Consider the following 24,934-nt stretch of genomic DNA (forward strand, 5'->3'; position numbering starts at 1 on the left):
ATATAGAGACAAAGAGTCTCCAGAGGGTCTGAATAGTCTAAATATAGAGACAAAGAGTCTCCAGAGGGTCTGAATAGTCTAAATATAGAGACAAAGAGTCTCTAGAGGGTCTGAATAGTCTAAATAAAGAGACAAAGAGTCTCTAGAGGGTCTGAATAGTCTAAATATAGAGACAAAGAGTCTCCAGAGGGTCTGAATAGTCTAAATATAGAGACAAAGAGTCTCCAGAGGGTCTGAATAGTCTAAATATAGAGACAAAGAGTCTCCAGAGGGTCTGAATAGTCTAAATATAGAGACAGTTGCTAACTAGTGGGCGGAACCAAAAACACTCAGCTGCTTTCCAAAAAGTACTCAGTGGAAACACGGCTAATATAAGCGATAGTGTTGAAAGACATTGTAGTTTTTTAACACATTATTCTCATTAGAACAGCTGTTTGTCTGTTGACTGTACGATAAGACTCAGATTTAACTAAAAGCGTTGAGCTGCAGACTGAACAGTTTGTCTACAGAGAAGAAACAAGCTAACAAGCTAACTGGCTAGCTCCTGAATGTACAGCAGAGATCTGCTGCGCCTCCGCCTGCTGTCGCCAGGCAACCAGGGAGCTGACGATGCTGATGATGAAGTTGATGATGCTGTTAAAAGCCTTTAAATGAAACACAAGAGAAACACCAGCAGTTCCACACCGGACAGATGAGGGATGACCAGAGCCAGGCAAAACGCTCCGGAGAGGAAGATTTACTCACAAAATTTAATATAAATACTTGAGGATAAAAGGAAGAAAGTATCTAAATCTTCTCAGCTGAGATTGTTCAGTTAATGTCACAGAAATCTGTCAATTTGACGATAAAAATATAGTGTCAAAATAATTATATTCATTAATCTATCACTTTATATAAGCTATAATAAATCAGTTATTTAAAAAACTAATTAATTCTTTAGTTATTAAGCAAAAAGGCTGATCAGTTTTTGGTTTCAGCCATTGAATATCTCGACAATATCAATTTGAGTAATTTTCTTTTAATTTTTATGAGGTAAATCCTGAAGAATGTAAAAAAGATGAACGTTTCCTTTAGTGCCTCTCAGGCCAGAGAGTAAACTTTGCCTGTCTGTGGTCACATCCATGAGGCCAGTTGCATAAAGAAATTAAATTACTTTAATTATCTCAACAATTGTAAAGGTTCGACTGATTTGGGATGTTAAAGGCTGAAAGAGTTCAGCCCCGTGTTCAACGTCTCTTTTTGTTTGTTTTAATCAGATGGATTAAACTTTCTGTCAGCTCACTGATGGTTTAAAACTCAGTTCAGTTTTAAATCATCACAAGGGTTTGGTACGGAGGCCCTGAGAGCTCAAAGGGCTGCAACTTCAGAAAACACATGCAAATACACAAAACACAAGCAAACTGAGAAAACTTCTCCATCAAATTGACAACACAAGCGCAGTGCACTGCAAAGACCAAAACTCAACACAATAAGAGAACGTGCTGCAAATAAACACAACAGAAGAGTTTCCAGAGGACCAATTAAAGTGACGCACACGTCTGGACACGCTATGATATTATCACGTTATTTCAAGATTAATATAATTTCACGTTATAACGATCATATTGTGTTAACGTTAGCCGGAGATCGTTAGTTATCTGGCTATCAATAGCATGTTAACATTAGCCAGCGAGCGATAGCATGTTAACATTGGCCAGCTATCAATAGCATGCTAACATTAGCCAGCTATCAATAGCATTCTAACATTAGCCAGCTATCAATAGCATGCTAACGTTAGCAGGCGAGCACGACCGAGACCAACTCAGTGTTGTGAGAGAGACCAACTAAAACGTAATGTGATTGATACGGGCTAGCAGGCTAACGCTATATATCACGTTATAACATGAAAATATCATTATCATGAAATAACTTCATAATATCACATGCGTGTCCAGACGTGTGCATCACTTTTAAGTGTCCTCTGGAAACACTTCTGTTGTGTTCTGGTCTCTTTGCAGCGTGTTTTCTTATTGTGTTGTGGTCTTTGCAGCTCGTTTTCTAAATGCTGCTCCTGTTGTCAAATTGATGAAGATGTTTTCTCAGTTCGCTCGTGTTTTGTGTATTAGCATTTGTTTTCTCAAGTTACAGCGCTGTGAGCTCTCGGGGCCACCGTAGTTTGGGGGCCAAGAAGTGAGAAACTCGTGGCTGCAACAAAAGTGACCGACCATAAATTTGATCCCACTTTCTAAACGCTAACCAAACCAGTCGAACCATCACACCCAGTCCATCTTTCTTTGCAACTGTGCCCCAGAGCCCTTGAGCAGGGCAGGTGTGGAGGTGTCTCCTCATGCCTCACCTGAAGGCCGGTAACAGTGAGGCGGCGGGCGTCGTTGGCCGGAGCGACCACAGGAACCAGGTACGGGCTGTCAGGGATGTGCTGCTCGTTGAACTTCACCGAGATCTCATAATCACCTGGAGAGGAAAGAGTTAAACTCTGATCAGAGAGACGAACAGCAGGGGCAACTGAGTGTGTGTGTGTGTGTGTGTGTGTGTGTGTGTGTGTGTGTGTGTTCTCTACCAGGGTCCTGAGCGATGTAAGAGACTCCACAGGATCCGTCTTTACGGTCCTCGAAGGAGATCTCCGCCCTGCTGGGACCCTCCACGGCTATAGCCAGACCACCAGCACCCGCCTCCCTGGTCCAGATACTGAACTCAGCTGGAGAGAGAGAGAGAGAGAGAGAGAGAGAGAGAGAGAGAGAGAGAGAGAGAGGGAGAGAGAGAGAGAGAGAGAGAGAGAGAGACAGACAGACAGACAGAGAGAGAGAGAGAGAGAGAGAGAGAGAGAGAGAGAGAGAGAGAGAGAGAGAGAGAGAGAGAGAGAGAGAGAGAGAGAGAGGGAGAGAGAGAGAGAGAGGTTTGTAAAGAAACTGCAAATCCCCAAACACAAACCTTTTATTCTGGGTTTACACACAAAAGATTTCAGTTTTACTGGAGTCACGTTGCTCACACACGTTGCTTGTGTGTGTGTGTGTGTATGAGGGGCATTTTATGCCAGCACACTATACTAAAACGCGTGTACAGCGCCTATGCGATGACATCAAACGTCTAACGTGCGCGTGTAAATTCCATTCACTTTCAATGGACAGACAGGCGTCACGCAGGCGTCACGCAGACGCTGTACACGCGTTGTTGCACATACGCCTACGTGACGGCTGCGTGACGGGTGAACTACGCCTCAAATACATGACATGAAGACCCGCGTGACTGTTAAGTACAATTCTACATAGGCGTACAGACACGCGTATTGCGAGTACACCAGATAACATGGGTGACGGGTGAAAAGTGCCACGAGCGAACGTAGTGGACGCCTGTGTGTGTGTGTAACGCGTGTACGCTTATAACAGTTCAGCTGTTACACAGAGTCTCATCTTCATATGGTATTGTTTATAAGAAAGCACAACTTATAGATGAAGAGAAAGACTATCTCGTAAGTACCAGATAAACTTAACGTTTTTCTGGCCAAAACCGGAGGCTTAATTAGCCTGTTTTAGGAGTGAAAGTCAGCAAAATGCAGCTTAAACAAAATGTTTTACCTCATTAGTTAACTACGAATGTCTGTAAAACATAATGGGACTGTGCATAAGTGCCGAATTGGGTTAAACAGTGTAGATATAAGGTCCGATGGAATCATATTGTGGACTGCTGTCCACATGGCTACTGAATATTCATTAGATAGGTCCGCGTGGCTACTTAATATTCAGGGGTGACAGCGATTACGGCTTCTGCAGGCAGGTAAACCTACCTAATTACAGCTGGTGCGTAATGAACTGTGTGTCCGCGCGAAGCTGGGAACTGGCTGTGAGCGTTGCACTTTACTATTACTATTTTTTGAGTAGCTGAAATTATTTTAATTATCCCTTTCACCCTTGCTATCATTAAATATCAATTCGATATCATTCAAACCTAGAGAGAGAGAGAGAGAGAGAGAGAGAGAGAGAGAGATTTCGTTAACAAGAAAATAAAAACGGGCCTGAAAATAATAGAAATATCCTGACAGCTCTGTGGGGGCTTGGAGTTCATCTATAAGTTGTGCTTTCTTATAAACAATACCATATGAAGCTGAGACTCTGTGTAACAGCTGAACTGTTATAGGCGTACACGCGTTACACACACACACAGGCGTCCGCTACGTTCGCTCGTGGCACTTTTCACCCGTCACCCATGTCATCTGGTGTACTCGCAATACGCGTGTCTGTAAGCACGCCTATTAATCAGACTTTATGCTGGCACAGGCGACGCGTTTTAGGTGTTTAAGTATAGTGTGCTGGCATAAAATACCCCTCATAGTGTGCGTGCGTGTGAGCGCGTGTGTGTGCGTGTCTGTGCGCGTGTGTGTGTGTGCGTGTCTGTACGTGTGTGTGTGCGCGTGTGTGTGCGTGTCTGTGCGCATGTGTGTGCGCGCCTGCGTGTCTGTGCGCGTGCGTGTCTGTGTGTGTGTGTGTGTATCTGTGTGTGTGTGTGTGTATCTGTGTGTGTGTGTGTACCTGTGTATCTGTGTGTGTGTGTGTGTGTCTCTGTGTGTGTGTGTGTGTGTGTGTGTGTGTGTGTACCTGGTTCTCCTGCCTGAGCTCCCTCCAGTCCTGGTCCTCCTGCTCGGACCTTGTTGGCCCCGCCCTCCCCCAAGCGGCCCCACGGTGAACTGGAAGGGGCTCCCGGGGACGTGGAGGCCGCGGTACCTGACGCTGACGCTGTGCACGCCCATCTCCGTGGGAACGAAGCGCACGCAGTAGGTGTCGCTGCCCGCCGGGACCAGCTCGGCCGGCTGGCGGGACCCGGAGGGGGACGTGACCTCAGCGGAGACGTCCTGCATGTCGATCGCTGCGGGGACACAAAGCTTTAGTTCATGTTGGTGGATTTAACCTGTTGTTGTTCAAAGAGCTTCTGGTGGTTGTGGTCAGTGGATGTTTAGGGGGAGATAGCAGGTCAACAATAAATGACTCATAGAAGTGATGACATCATCTGAAAGCTGAGAACCTGAAGATTAATCTGAGAAGAAGCTCAGCTGTGTGTCAAGTTGTTCTGGTCAGAAATATCTAATATATAGAAAATAGAAATAGAAAATATCTAATTAAAATGAGTTAATGAATGAATTATTTATTTATTTAAGCCTATTATGGTGAATAAAGGGTCATAACATTAGTGGACGCTTTTTAAAAAAAGTCCAGTCCAGGTTCAACTGGGTCCCACAAGTTGTTGAAGCAATTTTTAGGTTGATACCATTTGCTACACATATTTGGTGCTCAATAATGCAATTTTAGTCATATGGCGAATGGATAAAAATGGTGATAAAAACCCTCCAGAATATTACATTAATATATAAAGACCTTTGGAACAACAGAGAAGAATCCATGCTGAGATTTAAAAACTTTGGTCATTTTGGAGATTTCTGTATTTTCAGCGATTGGATGATGAGACTTCTGTTCTACAAACTGCTGGGAAAGAAACCGTCTTATTGTCAATAAACCTAATAAAGCTGCTCATCCTCTGATGCTCCAGGTCTCTAGTTTATGGTTTTAAAGTTTCATGAGTTGTGATTATCCTAGAGGTCACAGCAGATCATTTATACACTGAGCTCCAGACTCAAGAAATGTCCTCACTGCAGTGACCTGGATACTACTGATGACATCATCATCCCACATGAAGAGAACTGGACTCATTGAAACCACAACAGTCTCAGCTCTCCACTGAGACCCAGTTTATATAATTCAGCCTGTTTAGAACCTCAGTGTGCACAAATACTCACATACAGAAGGTGGAAATGCAACATCTGTGCTACATGAGAAAAACTGTGGTTTTTGCCTTAAACTGCATAAATGTTATCAGCAGAAAGTAGAATATAAATGTAAAGTATGTAGGTAAAGAGGAGACTGTGGGAACACAGAGAGCCAATTTAATTCAGATAGCATGAGGTCAGAGGTCACAATCGCCTAACTTTGCAGCGTTTCATATGATATCATTAAATTTAGTATACTCCTAAAATTGACCCTACGGCCTCCGGGGGGAAAAAATGCGGCGTATCATTCCTTCTGAACTTCTGAATAGTAACTGAATAGAACTGAATAGTAACTGAATAGAACTGAATAGAACTGAATAGAACTGAATAGTAACTGAATAGTAACTGAATAGTAACTGAATAGAACTGAATAGTAACTGAATAGTAACTGAATAGAACTGAATAGTAACTGAATAGAACTGAATAGTAACTGAATAGTAACTGAATAGTAACTGAATAGAACTGAATAGTAACTGAATAGTAACTGAATAGAACTGAATAGTAACTGAATAGAACTGAATAGTAACTGAATAGTAACTGAATAGAACTGAATAGTAACTGAATAGTAACTGAATAGTAACTGAATAGAACTGAATAGTAACTGAATAGTAACTGAATAGAACTGAATAGTAACTGAATAGTAACTGAATAGAACTGAATAGTAACTGAATAGTAACTGAATAGAACTGAATAGTAACTGAATAGTAACTGAATAGTAACTGAATAGAACTGAATAGTAACTGAATAGTAACTGAATAGAACTGAATAGTAACTGAATAGAACTGAATAGTAACTGAATAGTAACTGAATAGAACTGAATAGAACTGAATAGTAACTGAATAGTAACTGAATAGTAACTGAATAGAACTGAATAGTAACTGAATAGTAACTGAATAGAACTGAATAGTAACTGAATAGAACTGAATAGAACTGAATAGTAACTGAATAGAACTGAATAGTAACTGAATAGAACTGAATAGTAACTGAATAGAACTGAATAGTAACTGAATAGAACTGAATAGTAACTGAATAGAACTGAATAGTAACTGAATAGTAACTGAATAGTAACTGAATAGAACTGAATAGAACTGAATAGTAACTGAATAGAACTGAATAGTAACTGAATAGTAACTGAATAGAACTGAATAGTAACTGAATAGAACTGAATAGTAACTGAATAGAACTGAATAGTAACTGAATAGAACTGAATAGTAACTGAATAGTAACTGAATAGAACTGAATAGTAACTGAATAGAACTGAATAGTAACTGAATAGTAACTGAATAGTAACTGAATAGAACTGAATAGTAACTGAATAGTAACTGAATAGAACTGAATAGTAACTGAATAGTAACTGAATAGTAACTGAATAGTAACTGAATAGAACTGAATAGTAACTGAATAGTAACTGAATAGTAACTGAATAGAACTGAATAGTAACTGAATAGTAACTGAATAGTAACTAACACAAACTGAACTTGGGGTGGTAGGGAGGAGGAAGAAGGAGACGATGAAGATGAGAGAAATAAGAAACAGCATGAAGCGTTGTATGTTGCAGACCTTGAACAGCCAACCCAGTTTGTTTTTGCTACAACGCACCCTCCGGCCTGGCCCCGCCCACGGACCAGCCGGCCCCGCCCACCGACCAGCCGGCCCCGCCCCCAGACCAGCCGGCCTCAGAGACCCAGACCCTCGCTGGCCTCCGTCCCCCCGCCAGCACCAGACCGGAGAGGCCAGAGACGAGGCGCACACGGCCCGGAGAGAGGCTCTGATCCTGGGCTACGGAGGAGGAACCAGTCCTGGATCCTCCAGACCACCAGAGGGAGCAGTAGGAGGAGCAGGAGGAGGAGGAGCAGGAGGAGGTGTGAGAGAGAAGCTGCCGAGACAAGGCCAGGAGGAACCAGCTCACTGGAGGAGGAAGAGGAGGAAAAGAGGGGAGAGGAAGAAAAAGGTGAAGGAAGAGGAAAGGAGTGATAGGAGGAAGAGGAAAGAAAAATGTGAAAATAGAGAAATAAAAAAAGACGGGGACTCAAAGGGGACGGGTGGAAGGAAAAGAAGGAAAAGAAGGGATTAATAAAGGAGAAAAGACAAAGCTGACAGACTAGAGTCAGTAGAGGAAACAACAGACAGGAAACAGGATGAAGAGGAGCAGACGCTGTGAGGACCAGGAGGTTTCAGACTGAACGTCTCCAGACGCTGTGAGGACCAGGAGGTTTCAGACTGAACGTCTCCAGACGCTGTGAGGACCAGGAGGTTTCAGACTGAACGTCTCCAGAACGTGGAGGCTCTGGGACACTTCACCAGCTCAATTTTATCTTTAGACGTTTTCATTGACATAAACCAACCAAACACACAACACTAGACCTTATTTACTATTATTATATATATATATGTTATTAACAGCTCTTACTGCTCTACACCTGGATTGTTTGCTTTTACTCTTCCTGTAAATCTCTCTGGATTAAAGCGTCTGATAAACGACTAAACGACTAAATGACTAAATGACTAAATGACTAAACGACTAAACGACTAAATGACTAAATGACTAAATGACTAAATGTAATGTAAACACAACCCTGACAGCAAAACAGTTGTGACGCTGTGTAAAAATATATAAAAACTGTAACATCCTGAGATTGTTATTAGGTATTAGAGCTCCTGGGAATCAGGTGTGTTACCTGCCAGGTAAGGTTTATTATTATATTATTTATTATTATATATATGTAGATGTCCTGGTGGAATATGTTGAGACGTCTATGCTGCCAAATGTTTGAGTGAAGCCTTAATAAACTCCTCCTGAAGCCCCGTGTCCTCCTTTATTAAATTCTGATCCACAATGTGATAACAACAGATTTCATAATTTACTATTATAAACGTTTATTTATCCTTTTGAATATTGTTTTCAATTGAATGTATGTTCAAAAGATCAAAATCAACATCACAGTTTTTGTGGAATCAGGTGAATGATATAAATAAGGCAAATTAACTGCACCTGTGTGTGTGTGTGTGTGTGTGTGTGTGTGTGTGTGTGTGTGTGTGTGTGTGTACCTGGTATCTTCAGACTGAGGTCACACACGCTCCCCACGCTGGCAACAGACGCCGCCTTCTGTCTCCGGGTGATGCTCTCCCGGATACGACCCTCACCTGTCACCTGCACCGTGAACGGACTTCCTGTTGACACACACACACACACACACACACACACACACACACACACACACACACACACACACACAAACAAACAAACAAACAAACAAACAAACAAACAAACACACACACACACACCTTGAGTTATCCGTCTGAAAACACGTTTCCTATTATGGTTCTGTAAAAATCAGATCTATGATTATACCCCGCTGGATATAAAACGTCTCCTAAGTCACTGTAAAAAAATGTTTTGTGTTTTTTTTTTTTTTTTTTTTTTACACACTCCAATACAATTTATTTATACAGCACGTTTTAAGCAAACAAAGTTTCCAAAGTGCTGCATGAAAAGATAAACACAATAAAAGCACAATAAAAAAGACATGTAGACAATAAAACGGAATAAAATAAAATGCACTGCCCACACAAAATAAAATATCCACGTATACACATAAAATCATAAAATTATTCAAATCAACACTCCTCGTGGTGTTAAAAGCCAAAGAGAAGATGTTGGTTCTAGGAGAGATTTTAAAGAGACAGTGAGGACTGATGAGTCTGTCTGATGTATATATATATATATATATATATATATATATATATATATATAATATCACACAGAGCAGCAACATTAGTTTACTATAAATACTGTTTATACTGTGATAATATATAATACTGTTTATAATACTTATTATACTGTTCTAGGGGAATTATGCACTTACACAGTTATTTCCATCCTCAGAAATATTATTTTTCCTTTAAGGGAGGGTGTCAAACATTGAACAAATAAACCTTTTAATATTTCCCAAACATGTTTTGCTTTAACATTAAATATGGAACCAGCAACGCTTGAACGCAAATTTCAAATAAAAAACACATCAGTGTCATTAATTTATTAAATAAAAAATAAATAAAAATCGTATGCCTCTTTTCTATTTGCATCCTTCTGATTTAAATATCAAAATAAACTTTTTCAACAGGTTAATAAATTCTGCCTTTCTTTTCTCCATTTTTGGGAAGGGGTAGCTGGGAGACAGCTCTAGCTTGAGGTTGCTATGACGACTGTCACAGAGGAGCGTTTCTGGGTCCTGTCCTGATTGACGCGCCAAAACAGCAGCAGGGCATTGTGGGATTTGTAGTATTAGCGGTAAATGCGCCGTATAATACCGGCGGGTCAGCTTTTATAGTACAATAATAAGATAATAATTTGGTATTGCCTCGCGGGCCAAATAAAATTACACTGGGCCAGAGTTTGACACCCCTAAAGTTTAAGGGAATGAAAACCTTTTTATCTGCAGACCTGAGATATAATAATATCTAATATAATAACTAATAATAATAACAATAATAATATAATAAGTGGAGGGTGTTGGTACCTGGGACGTGTTCCTCTGCGAAGCGGATTGAGACGATGTAGTTCCCCGGCTCAGTGGGACAGTAAGAGACGCCACAGGTCCCGTCCTCCAGGTCCTCCGTCTGGATGTCCACCTTACTGGGACCCTCGATGGACAGAGCCAGGCCGCCATAACCTGCACACACACACACACACACACACACACACACACACACACACACACACACACACACACACACAGAGACAGACACAGAGACACACACACACACACACACACAGATTATTTACACACAAAAATTATTAGACATTGTCTTCTTCAATATCTTGTTCATTTTAATGTCTGGTACAACTAAAGGTACATTTGTTTGATAACAACAAAAATAGTGGTTATTGGTTAGTTTTTGGTGGAAGAGGGAAAAACCTTTAATCAAGACACAAATCATATGTTTGAATGTTAAATGCACGGCTACAGAAGAAGTTCACATGACGGATACTGACCGGCGTCCCGCGTGTCGACCACGAAGCTGGCGTTGGTGAAGGTGTTCCCCTGCAGCAGGCCGTCTCCGTGAGCTCGGACCTGGCTGGCGTCTCCGATCTCAGACTGGACCACCATGATGCTGATGGGGCTGTTGGGGACGTGGCGCCCGTTCTTCAGGATGCTCACCTGGTGCTCACCCACCTCCCGCGGGATGAAGGAGATACCTGAAGAAAGGTAGAAAGTAGAAAGTTAGCCATGTGGAGAGAAAACTAGAGAGAACAGATTAAAATGAGCACATACAGGAACATCTCAACACATTAGAATATCGTGAAAAAGTTCAATATTTCTTGTCAATCATCTCAGAAAGTGAATCTCAAACATTATATAGATTCATTACACAGAGTGAAATATTTCAGCCTGTTTTTCTTGATGATTCTGGCTCAGAGAGAATGAAAACACTAAACTCAGCATCTCAGTATAAATGATCATATAATAATAATAATATATCATAATAATAATGATCATATAATAATAATAATATATAATAATAATGATCATATAATAATAATAATAATAATATATAATAATAATGATCATATAGCTGGTGAGGGTAATGTGCTGGTCCTGGGTCAGTGGAGGAGGAGGAGGAGGAGGAGCAGGAGGAGGAGGAGGAGGAGGAGGAGCAGGAGGAGGAGGAGGAGGAGGAGGTCCTGGGTCAGTGGTGGTTTGGTTCATGTCCTCTGCTGCTGTTGCTCCACTTCAGTGACCCCATAGGAGTCTATGGGCTGGACTGGCCAGCAAACTCCCCATAGGAGTCTATGGGCTGTTGTCCAGAGGAAGCTGAGAGACAGCAGAGGAGCTGAAGGCTGCTATAAAAGGCTGATCTCCTCCATCCACCAAGTATTAATGCACTAATTCATGATTCAGAAGGAGAACAACCAAGGACTGATGATAGAAATCAATCAAACAGACTATCAGAAGCATCACATTTGTGTTTAAAATATCCTTTTTCTTATTGATCTTATGTAATATTCAAATCTTCTGAGACACTTTTTGTGTTTTCTTTATCTCTAAGCCAGAATCATCCATAATACAAGAAATACAGGCTTGAAATATTTCACTCTATGTGTAATGAATCTGTATAATATACGAGTTTACCTTCTGATAAAACTGACAAAAATATTGAACTTTTTGACAATATTCTAATTTTCTTTAGACGTACCTGTATTGTTAGAGTAACGTATTAATTGTGTCTGTGTGTTTCCAGTGATTGACATGTTACCGATGTGGTTGTTGGCGAGCCTCTTCAGCAGGCAGGGCTCCTCGCGGCCGGACGGCGCCTTGATGTTGGCGGTCAGCAGACTGAGGTCCGACTCGTTGATGTCCAGAGGGAAATCAGCTGCAGAGCCCAGTTTGACCTGCGAGCGGCGCTGGTTGTCCTCTGAAACAAACAGATAGATAGATTATTACTATTGTTGAAACAAAAATACGTTTGATTAAGAAAAAAAAACGTATTGAGTGTGTGTCGACTACTCCTCCCACAGTTTTGGTCGCACAAACACTAAAAAGGTATCAAACCGACCGGCTCGGCCATGACAAGTGTGCTGTGACTTTTCTAAGGGTTCCGACAAACAGTTTTCAAATTGTTTAGCAAACAAACGCCAAAAAATCCCCCCAATGTTGTGTGTGTGTGTGGTGTGTGTGGTGTGTGTGTGTGTGTGTGTGTGTGTGTGTACCTGTGATCCTGGCGGTGAACGGGCTGCCTGCGATGTGTTTGTCGTTGTATTTGACCAGGATGTTGTAGTCTCCAGGTAGAGTGGGCAGGTAGCTGACGCTGCACGTCCCGTCCTTGTTGTCCACACAGCTGATGTCTGCTTTAGAGGGACCCTCGATGGCCAGGTCCAGACCCCCTACACACACACACAGACACACACACAGACACACACACACACAGACACACACACAGACACAGACACACACACACACACACACACACACACACAGACACAGACACACACACAGACACACACACACACACACACACACCACACAGACACAGACACAGACACAGACACACACACACACACACACCACACACAGACACACACACAGACACAGACACACACACACACACACACACACACACCACACAGACACAGACACAGACACAGACACACACACACACACACACACACCACACACACAAACACAGACACACACACACACACAGACAGACACAGAGACACACACACACACACAGACACACAGACACACGCACACACAGACACACAGACACACACACAGACACACAGACACACGCACACACAGACACACAGACACACACACAGACACACGCACACACAGACACAGACACACACGCACACGCACACGCACAAGCACACACACACACACACACACACACACACACACACACACACACACACACAGACAAAGTGTATTATAAACAGTGTGTTCTCACTGAATTGCTAAAAATAAAACCCTTGTTCCAAAAAACATTTCTTTCTCATTTTAATGTCTGTTTCAACTAAAGGTTCATTTGTTTGGACACATATAATGATGACAACAAAAACAGCTGATAAGAGTTTAATTTAAGAGCTGATATCTAGACATTTAACATGTTTTATGGATAATAACCAAAATCATTATTAAGAAAACCGTTGAAAATGTCTAGATATCAGCTCTGAAATTAAACTATTTCCTTACTACTCATCATTATATTTGTCCGATCAAATGTTCCTTTAGTTGTACCAGGTATTAAAATGAACAAGAAACAGAAGAAAACAAGGCGGTCTGATCATTTTTTGTATGTCTACTTATTCTCATGAACACTGGAAGCTAAAATTAGTGCAAATCTGTGAAAAGCATTCTCCTGAAACTACAATTTTACTGACTCAAAAGAAACTGGAGTATTACAATCACCTTCAAGAGGGACATCATTTTAATAAATCTCCTTAAAACAAAATGCTTTTACAGGATGTTATTTACAGGATGTTATTTACAGGATGTTTTTTTATTTAAAGACCGCAAGAAATCTTCAAATTCAACACATCTTTGTTTCTAAATGATTGGTTCCATTTCTGTTGCAGCCTGAAATGTGCAACTTTTACAAAATAATACTATGATTATTAACACATGCAACACCACCAGGACTAATTCCATCATCCCAGCTCCTCCTCCTCCTCCTCCTCCTCCTCCTCCTCCTCCCTCCTCCTCCTCCTCCTCCTCCTCCTCCTCCTCCTCCTCCTCCTCCTCCTCCTCCTCCTCTACCTTCGGAGGCGTCCTCAGTGAAGACGGTGAAGGTGGCGGTCTTGTTGGCGACCCCGTAGCTCAGGCCGGGCCCGTAGGCCGTGACGTTGGGACTGCTGGCGTGATTCACGTAGAACTGAAGAGGAGACTCTGAACACAACAGGACAACAAGAGATTAAAATTAAAAACATTATTATTAATTAAAAACATTAAAACTAAAGGAAACATTCAGTCACAACACAAACGTGTGTGTGTGTGTGTGTGTACCTGGGATGTGTGTGTGTGTGTGTGTGTGTGTGTGTGTGTGTGTGTACCTGGGATGTGTGTGCCGTTGTACTTGATGTGCATCTCGTGCAGGCCGGCCTCGGTGGGAGAGTACTGGACGGTGACGGTCCCGTCCCGGTTGTCGGAGATCTCCGGCTGAGCTGATTTACCTGAAGGCATCAGCACCTCACCTAGAGAGGAAGTCCAGAGAAGACTCAGGTAAATATCCCTGTTCCCATCTGATTTATTCTTTATTATTAGGGCCTCGGGGCAATCTCCCCAGCACTGGTCCCATCCAGCAATATCTGATGGGACCAGTGCTGCACTACTGTTATACTGTGGATTTCTTCTTCTTCCTCTTCCGGACGCAATTTCGTCCTGCTACTAGTCCTACAACTTGAAGAGTTGCAGGACAAATTATATATCAAAACGTGCGGTTTGATCGGGATCAGTGTGCTATTACTTTTCTCTATAGAATAAGAATTTTTCGTGACGTAAGTCGCGAAAAACTGCCCAAAATTTTGCATTGAAATGAATGGGACGGCCGACAAAAAATTAGTGAAAAAGAACAATAATTGGAGATTTTTAAACGTCTACTTCTCCGGCATAATTTCACCTAGAGACTCCATTTAAACTTTAAACAGTAGACACAAGTCTTGTGTATCGGTGTATTAATCCACGTTTCGATAGGTCATATAGTTTTTTATCAATCCCTGTTCAATGACCATGATCATTTTTGGAAAAATTCTGAGATTATAATGGGTGTGTATTGCACGGAATGTTCGTGTCACAGTGTGTGACATCATCGCCAGAGTGTAGAGGGAGAGAACAAACTGTCAAAAAATAAATTTGAAAACTGCGCTCCAGGCCGCAAATTCCACTCCACAGAAATAATTTATACATAGAAACGTAGGAAAATTAGTCTTCTCCCTCACAATCCTCTGGTAAAGCTGTCAGAGTTATAGTTTGGGCGTAGGACGCACAGATGATCCACCAACACCACCAACAGCCTCATTGGCTCCCATATTAAAAACGCAGGAAGATTTCAGCAAAAGGGAGATGTAACAGTTTTTTTAGATCGCTCTAACAAAGCTATTTTTTCATTTTTCTTAAAAAAAAACATATGTAGACGTTGAGGAAGAACTCAGGACGCTCAAAGTGAAGTCAGATCAATGATAGGTATTATGGTTTTGCCAAAAATGCTTTCTGTTCGAGGCCAGAATTTTCAGTTTGTCGACCTCTGGCTGATCAGTGTGGCGGAACTGTCAGTTAATTTCAGTTGATTGCTCTGCTCTGATTGGTCAACTCAGTCTAACTCCTCAGTTTGGTCTGATTCTGACCGTCACAACACAAACACAGGAACAAGCAGAGGAACCGAAGGGTGACAAAGGACGTCTGCACCTGGTTTTCCATGCTGTCGTTTGTTTAAATAGTTGATCAAATGCTTTGCTTTTTAAAAACAGGACAACAGTCCTACCTGTGATCTCTCCCTTCTTGAAGGAGAACGGTATCACCATGTCGAACGGCCTGAAGCCGCTGCCGTTGACGCTGCTGCTGTCGCGGTCGACGTAGCGTCCTGGAGTCACCTGGAGGAAACACACACAGGTTAACTCACCTGTACAAACACTAAGAGTCAACATCCTGACCGTCTCAGCCACCTGCATTAAAAACATGCTGCATCCAAGCCCCGCCCCCACACTGAGGGGCATCCTGGGAAGTGTAGTGCTAAAGCAGAGAAGAAAAAGGAGGATGATGATGATGAGATTGTGATGCAGCCGCAGCGATGAAGAGTGCACTGAGGAAGAGGAGACGCAGACAGAAAAACAACACATAACAGCATTTTCATGTTAGACGTTTCCTGCGATCCCATTGGCCGAGACAAAAAGAGGAGACATGGTGGGGGCAAAGCGGGCGAGCGAGCACACTTTAGCATGGAGAGAGAGAGAGAGAGGTTTTAACCAGCAGCCACCTGCAGGACAGAGGTTGTGTGTGTGAGTGTGTGTGTGTGTGTGTGTGTGTGTGTGTGTGTGTGTGTGTGAGTGTGTGTGTTTGTGTGTGTGTGTGTTGGTGTACCCGGGAGCCGGGGGCCCGAGACTGCTGAACGGTCTGCGCTGCTATCAGAGGTTCCTCATCAGTCGCCTGAAGACATGACAGGACAAGTAAACCTCTACACACACACACACACACACACACAACACACAACACACAACACACACACACACACACACACAGAGCTGTGGCCTTGTGGGTAAATCCTGGAACGTAAACTGGCTCCAGAAGATCAAACAACTTCATCAACCAATCGTCACTTAAACCTGCAACAGCTGATTGTTTTTCTTCATTTTCAGAACAAACCAAACAATGTTAAAATCAAATATATGTTGTCAGTTATTGATTAAACAACTCCAGTTTATATTGTTCCTGAAACGACAAGAAAATGCATTAAAGTCGTATAAAAGACCACAAGATCTGTTAAAACATAGAAAGACACCAGCGTGAAGCTTTAAGTTCAGATCCCATTTAAAGGATCTCCATCTTCTCTGTTCCTGTTAAAGCTGCAACAGAGAACAACCTCCTTATATCTGACTGATTCTAGGTCCCCAGAGATGGACCTCCTTATTATATCTGATTAGTTCTAGATCCCCAGAGATGGACCTCCTTATTATATCTGACTGATTCTAGCTCCCCAGAGATGGACCTCCTCATTATATCTGATTGGTTCTAGATCCCCAGAGATGGACCTCCTCATTATATCTGATTGATTCTAGATCTCCAGAGATGGACCTCCTCATTATATCTGATTGATTCTAGGTCCCCAGAGATGGACCTCCTTATTATATCTGATTGGTTCTAGATCCCCAGAGATGGACCTCCTTATTATATCTGACTGATTCTAGATCCCCAGAGATGGACCTCCTTATTATATCTGATTGGTTCTAGATCCCCAGAGATGGACCTCCTTATTATATCTGACTGATTCTAGATCCCCAGAGATGGACCTCCTTATTATATCTGACTGACTGATTCTCACTCCCCAGAGATGGACCTCCTTATTATATCTGATTGGTTCTAGATCCCCAGAGATGGACCTCCTTATTATATCTGACTGATTCTAGATCCCCAGAGATGGACCTCCTTATTATATCTGATTGGTTCTAGCTCCCCAGAGATGGACCTCCTTATTATATCTGACTGATTCTAGATCCCCAGAGATGGACCTCCTTATTATATCTGACTGACTGATTCTTGCTCCCCAGAGATGGACCTCCTCCCTGCGTCTCTCACCATGACTTTGAAGGGACTTCGTGGGATGTTCTCCCCTCCGAAGCGGACGTAGATGACGTAGTTGCCGGGCGCCGGCGCGGTGTAGAAGATGTCGAAGGTGCCGTCCTCGTTCTCCATCACCTCGGCCCTCCACCTCGCTGCCGTCGGGCTGCACCACCACGCAGCTCACCTTCCCTTTCCCAGCAGCCTTAGCGTTGACCACCAGGCCCAGCTCCTCGCCGATGGCCACCGTGGGGCCCACGCCTGCACCTGGAGACGGAGCAGAACATTTATTGGTGTTTTCTCCTTCTATTAATGCTTTTTAATGTGAGAATCATCCGTGGTCACGTACCGGTGACGGTGCACTTGCTGGCGTCTCCGGTTGCCGTGGCGCGGACTCTATACGGCGAGGCGGGGATGTCGTCTCCTCCGTACTTAATGACGATAGTGTAGCGTCCCGTACGGTCGGGAATATACGACACGCCGTACGTCCCGTCACCGTTGTCTCGGATGGTGGGCTGCTTCGGTTTGCCGTCCTGGTCCTGGACAGAAGCAGGACAAGACGGTTTAATGGGATGTGTGTGTTTAATGTGTGTGTGTGTGTGTGTGTGTGTGTGTGTGTGTGTGACTGACTGTAATGAGCACGCTCAGTTGACCCTGGCCGGCGTCCTTGGCGTCGATGTTGAACTCGACGGGGAAGCTGGCGGGAACGCCGCTGGTCAGCCCGGGACCGCTGGCTCGGACTTTACTGGCATCGTGAGTCGGCAGAACACGAAACTTGAAGGGACTGAAGAGACGACAGACAGTTACCACCAGGTTACCGCCAGGTTACCACCAGGTTACCACCAGGTTACCGCCAGGTTACCACCAGGTTACCGCCAGGTTACCACCAGGTTACCGCCAGGTTACCATCAGGTTACCGCTAGGTTACCGCCAGGTTACCACCAGGTTACCACCAGGTTGCCACCAGGCTACCGCCAGGTTACCATCAGGTTACCGCTAGGTTACCACCAGGTTACCGCCAGGTTACCGCCAGGTTACCATCAGGTTACCGACAGGTTACCACCAGGTTACCATCAGGTTACCGCCAGGTTACCATCAGGTTACCGCTAGGTTACCGCCAGGTTACCACCAGGTTACCACCAGGTTGCCACCAGGTTACCGCCAGGTTACCATCAGGTTACCGCTAGGTTACCGCCAGGTTACCACCAGGTTACCATCAGGTTACCGCCAGGTTACCATCAGGTTACCGCTAGGTTACCGCCAGGTTACCACCAGGTTACCGCCAGGTTACCACCAGGTTACCACCAGGTTACCATCAGGTTACCATCAGGTTACCGCCAGGTTACCATCAGGTTACCATCAGGTTACCGCCAGGTTACCACCAGGTTACCACCAGGTTACCATCAGGTTACCATCAGGTTACCGCCAGGTTACCATCAGGTTACCATCAGGTTACCGCCAGGTTACCATCAGGTTACCGCCAGGTTACCATCAGGTTACCACCAGGTTACCACCAGGTTACCATCAGGTTACCACCAGGTTACCACCAGGTTACCATCAGGTTACCACCAGGTTACCACCAGGTTATCATCAGGTTACCACCAGGTTAAAACTTGAAATTTCAGTTTCAATTTTATGTTTTCAAATACAAAACTTTTGACCCTAATCTAGCTCCATATTGGAGTGTAGAGATCTTTATTCTTGAATACAACTAGGAAAGGCTGAAAAAGGAGAATAATGATTTTAAAAAATGTTCTAGATCAGATTTTTGCGCTGGTCGTCCTGTTGATATTTCTTATTTTCTAATCATTTCACGTTAATACTACTTAATCTTTTTTTAATAAACTAGCTATTTATTGCCGTGAAGACAGATAATGGATTTTTCTGAAATGTTACAAAAATATTTTTTTTTGATCATTTAAGTGTTTTAATATTCCAAAGATAATCGCCATTTATTTTTTGACATGATATATCATTTATAATTTAATATAACACATTATCACTATACTATTACATTAAATGGTTCTAAAATTACCACAATATATTTTTTTTGCAATTTTTCTGGTTTATATATATTTTAATGTATACATTATTTATGTATAATTATAACATATTATAACATATGTAGAGTGTTTGGACAAAATAAGCCATTTAAATATGTTATTTAGCTTTTTAAAACTGTGTCAGGAATGATTCTGTCATCTATCCTGTTACAGGCCGATCAATTAATATAATAATGGAGAAAATGAATGAATCAAAGATTAAAATACTGATGATTTGCTCTGCTGCGTACCTGCGGGGGACGTCCTCCTCGGCGTACCTGACGGCCACAGAGTACGGCCCCTCCCCCGACGGCGTGTAGGACACCAGGTGAGTCCCGTCCCCGTTGTCCGTCACCGCCACCGGCTCCGCCACGCCTTTAGGGGCCGTGACGGCCACGGACAGCGGCGCCGCGCCCGCCTTCCTGCAGTCCACAGTGAAGGATTGTGGGATATTGGCCCTGACCCCTGACCCCACGCCGGGACCCGACACCTTCACCTTACTGGAGTCCACCACGTCCTTCACTGGGACCTTAAATGGACTTCCTGTAGAAACACGGAGAGGAAAAGTTCCTTTAACCCTCAAACTTTATGGTACGGTGTTGCCCTCAGACAACTTTCCCATTTCTGGCCTGTCAACGTTCTACAATGCATCTTTTTGAGTGATGTGATACTTTAAAAAGAGGGAAGAGTCTAGGGAACCAATAGCAATGCTTTAATCTGTCACATGACCTCCAGGCGGCCATATTGAAACACTATTTTGCAGACTTTTCCAAAGGAAACAGTTTTGCCATTTTGTGCCACAAAAAATCACTCAAAACGTCAAAATGTCATTTCCTGACCCTTTTCCATCTGGATTAAATATATTATATATATATATATATATATATATATATATAATATTCCTACTGATAGGAGAGTAAACCTTCATTCATGATAGTTTCATACACTCAGACTGTTCATTCACTTCAATGGGTCGTTGGTTCAATGGAACAATGTTTCCTACAGGCAACATTCAGACAAGAAACCGATTAAAAAAGTTCCTTTTATAATGTTTTTAATGTAAAATGTTGTGTCTTGTACCCTGTTGAGGCTACTGAATCTTTTATACGTGTTCATTAAATAAGTAATGTTAAATTAATTTTTAAAACGTTCTTTTCACTTGTAGTTGTGTGGAGTGTTTGGACAAAATAAGCCATTTAAACATGTGATTTGGCTTTTTTAAAAACTATGGCAGGAATTTTTCTGTCATCTGACCTGACTGATGTAATAATTGAGAAAATGAATAAATCGAAAATTAAAATATTGATAATTTGTCTGATTCTCAAACTCTTTAGTTCAGTATCCAAACTGTTGGCTCAGTGCAGCGATCTGTAAAGTTCCTCCTGGTGTTTCACTGAGTTTAATGTTGGTGAAATGTATTCTGGGTAATGTGGTTTCTGCCTCGTGAAGCCTCGTGAACCTCCGGCTGCAGAACCACAAACTAACATTTAACGTCTGTTAAAGGTGTCGAACATGGAAACACAATGAGCTTTTTCCTGAACAAAGTCAATTAAACAGAGCTGCGGCTTTTTAAACTTCAACCACATCTTTAAAACATCTTTAAAACATCTTTAAAACATCTTAAAAACATCTTTAAAACATTAAACTGAAACACTCGGCACGCCTTTAATCAGCCAGTAACATCTTTTTAATTAACTGAAGAACAAGAAGATCGTCTTTTAGCAGTTCGGGCGGAAATGAGAACAAAACCAATTAAAAGTTAACCATCAATCAACATTTTAGAAATAAACAGACATGACGGACAATTAAATTATATTTATTTATTATTATTATTATTATTATTATTATTATTATTATTAATAATAATAATTCTAAAGAGCCTTTAGATTTAAAGGATAAGAAGGATAAAAGGAAAACTAATAATTAATTGATCCACAAACTTTTATTGTCTTTTTATTCAAAGCCTAATATACAGTCATGGAAAAAGTGATCAGACCACCATTGTTTTCTTTAATTACTTCATTTAATTCATTCATTCGTTCATTTTAATGCCTGGTACAACTAAAGGTACATTTGTTTGGACAGATATAATGATAACAACACAAATATCTGATAAGAGTTTAATTTAAGAGCTGATATCTAGACATTTTCCATGTTATTCTAAATAATGATTTTGGTTATTATCAAGAAAACCATTAAAAAAAGTCTAGATATCATCTCTGTGCTTCTTTATTTTTATTAACATATGAGATAGAGCAAACAAACCAGACTTTTTTTTAACCCTTATAAGTAACAATAATAAACAATGAATCAAATGGAAATTATGAGATATTTTTAGTTATCATTATATTTGTCCAAACAAATCTACCTTTAGTTGTATCAGGCATTAAAATTAACAAGAAATTAAAGAAAACATGGGAGGTCATTTTTTCCATGATTGTATCTTCTTCATCTTTACCATTGAGCTCCACCAGAAACTAATGAAAAAATCAGCTAAATTCAGATTTTGCATCACAAAATAATTAGCGGAAGAAGAATCGAATCACTGTCCTGGTTGTATTTTACAGTTATTGACCTGCAGGACATCTACAGTCTCATTTAACTCTCATAACTCCATCAACATGAAGTCAGATTAGAGTCAGATGTTGTGAAGAAAGAACTCAGGTTGTCTGTATTAATATTTTAATATTTTACTTTTCAAGTAGCAGCTTTGACTTTAAGTGGCGTTACATTTTACTCTCTATACTCAGAAAAGTCTTCCTGTTGATATTTCTTATTTTCTACCCATCACACAAAGTAAATACATTTTAGTTTTTACTTCATTTTTAAAAAATAAATTAGATATTTATTGCTGTGAAGACAGATAATTGATTTTTCTGAAATTTTACAAAAATAAACTTTTTCCTGGTCATTTAGTTGTGTAACATTCCCAAAATAATCATTTATTAATTTATCATAGCATTAGGCTGGACAATGGTCTGGGAGTCAGAGTTTTTACTCCTGTTGGTTTGATAAAAAAACTACAAGGACCAACTGTTTTAGTACATTACTGAGTCTTTAAGTGAAACATTGGTGAAAGATTTTGCGGTTGAAAGACTCAGACAGGAAGTCAGAAATGATTGAGACGGATTAAATGAAGCGACTGGTTGTTTGTTGACAGAGAGACATCAGACTGATCCTCTGAGATTATTATTATTATTATTATTATTATTATTATCTCATATGTTAGTTTTTATCTATAAATGTATTATTGGGCTGCTTCCCTCATATCTGTGTTCATACATGAGTCCAAACCAAACTCAACTTGGTTTAAACTCTCTAAATACTGAACAGATTCTGGAGCCAAGAGAGAGAACGGAGTCAGGTCAGAAAGCTTTTAGTTACTTTATCTCTTTATCATGGAACAATCTGAATAAAGATCTGAAACTGTCTGAGTTGATCACAATTGGTGAATTTAAATTGATTCTAAAGGATAAAGTCAGCGTGATGCTCCGTACGAGTCTCTACTGAGGCTCTTTCACTGATGTTGTGATGCTGGATTTGTATTTAATTGTTCATGTTAATTGTGTTTTAAATGTTGTAACTTGGCCAGGTCTCTCTTGTAAAAGAGATTTTTTAAATCTCAACGAGTCTTCCTACCTGGTTAAATAAAGGATAATATATTATGAGCATGTCTCACCGGGGATGTGCTCTCCTCCGTAGGTGATGTTGACGTCGTAGAGGCCGGGGCTGAAGGGAACGTACTCCACGCTGCAGCTGCCATCTTTGTTGTCTTTACACGACATCTTGGACTCTGACGGCCCCTCCACCGTGATGCCCAGACCGCCGATACCCGCCCCCCTAAAGACACATGGACACAGTCATTTACTTTTTATTGGTTTCTGATTTTACAGGTAAATGAACAAACAAACATGAAGACAAATACAGAAAACATCAAGGGGAAAGTAAAAGCGTAGAAAGAAAGAAAACACAGAAAACACAAAAAAAGAAAAAAGGGAAAGGTACAAAGAAATGGAAGTATTCTGATCGTCCAATCTGAGATTACCTGAAATCTGGTTTTATGGTAGAGACATATGTAATCCATTTTTAACAATTTTCAATAAATACCTCTTTTTGTGTTGTTAAATTGAAAGTAATTCTTTCCATTACAAAGATACTGTTCACAATATCAATCATTGATCTGCACTAGGAGCCTCCCTCTGCAGACATTTATTACTTATTGGTTTATTACAGGCCACCAGTAATATTCTCAGTAATTATTTATCTTTATTCCTCCACTCCACTTCCTTTACAGCAGGGCTGCCAAACTCAAATACACAGTGGGCCAAAATGTAAAACTTGGACAAAGTCGCGGGCCAACATTGATATTTATTGAAAAAATGGACCTAAACAAGTTCAAACGAAATGGAACAAGCAAAGCTTGATATAACTTAATATTGCAAACATGCAAAATCGAATATCAAATAAAACAAACAAACACATCAATGGCATTCATTTCTTAAATAAAATTTAAATAAAAATCGTATGTCCCTTTATTTTATATGCGGCCTTCTTTAAATTTAAATTTAACAGTAATCTTTTTCCACAGGCTAAAAATAAATGTGAGAATAAAATAACAATAACAAACCAAATGACTAATAATAATATCCTTCAATGAATGTGCAGCCATTCAAGCCTTGGACTAGCAAGAAAAATAAAGACAACTTTAATTGTTGCTCAGTTTGCTCCACACTGATCTACTGTGTTCAAGCCAAAACACCAGCAGAGCATTCTGGGATTTGTAGTTTTATTTGCGCTGTATAATAATAATTTGGTATTGCCTTTCTGCGGGCCAAATATAATTATACTGCAGGCCAAATTTGGCCCGCAGGCCAGAGTTTGACACCTCTGCTCTAGATCCACCAAATATAACAAATTGAAACTAAAAGTTATTCTTGTTGAAAACACAGTCTCTATAATAATAATAATAATAATCCATTTTATTTATAAGCGCCTTTCAAAACACCCAAGGTCACTTTACAAAAAAGCATAAAATAATTTAAAAACAGTGGCAACAAAATAAAACATCGAACAGAATTGAGATGGTGAGTGTATAATAATATAATCTATAATAATATAGTCTATAATCTGATGTTGGCTGAACCAACATGGGGTCCCAACAGGCCGACAGCAGAATATCTGATAGAGATGTTAAAGACTTTCTACACTGTAATTTCCCAGCTTGGGATAAATAAAGTATATCTATCTATCTATCCATCTATCTATCTATCCATCTATCCATCTATCTATCTATCTATCTATCTATC

At 41.1% G+C, this 24,934-nt stretch overlaps 1 protein-coding gene across 1 annotated transcript in view; it reads right to left on the reverse strand.

Annotated features, from left to right (window-relative positions):
- The window catches only part of flnbl (filamin B, like), a 110,270-nt gene that overhangs the window by 5,550 nt on the left and 79,786 nt on the right, over positions 1-24,934 (reverse strand). Inside the window, 19 exon segments of the mRNA XM_059329480.1 lie at positions 2,336-2,451; positions 2,558-2,695; positions 4,590-4,662; positions 4,664-4,857; positions 8,861-8,983; positions 10,333-10,485; positions 10,809-11,012; positions 12,071-12,229; positions 12,525-12,698; positions 14,077-14,205; positions 14,370-14,510; positions 15,797-15,905; positions 16,393-16,458; positions 17,605-17,730; positions 17,732-17,853; positions 17,936-18,125; positions 18,217-18,370; positions 19,880-20,171; positions 23,308-23,468. Coding sequence (XP_059185463.1) covers positions 2,336-2,451; positions 2,558-2,695; positions 4,590-4,662; positions 4,664-4,857; positions 8,861-8,983; positions 10,333-10,485; positions 10,809-11,012; positions 12,071-12,229; positions 12,525-12,698; positions 14,077-14,205; positions 14,370-14,510; positions 15,797-15,905; positions 16,393-16,458; positions 17,605-17,730; positions 17,732-17,853; positions 17,936-18,125; positions 18,217-18,370; positions 19,880-20,171; positions 23,308-23,468 — 2,824 coding nt within the window.

The sequence above is a fragment of the Centropristis striata genome, chromosome 3 (genome assembly GCF_030273125.1).
Source record: "Centropristis striata isolate RG_2023a ecotype Rhode Island chromosome 3, C.striata_1.0, whole genome shotgun sequence".
In the NCBI taxonomy this organism is placed as follows: Eukaryota; Metazoa; Chordata; class Actinopteri; order Perciformes; family Serranidae; genus Centropristis; species Centropristis striata.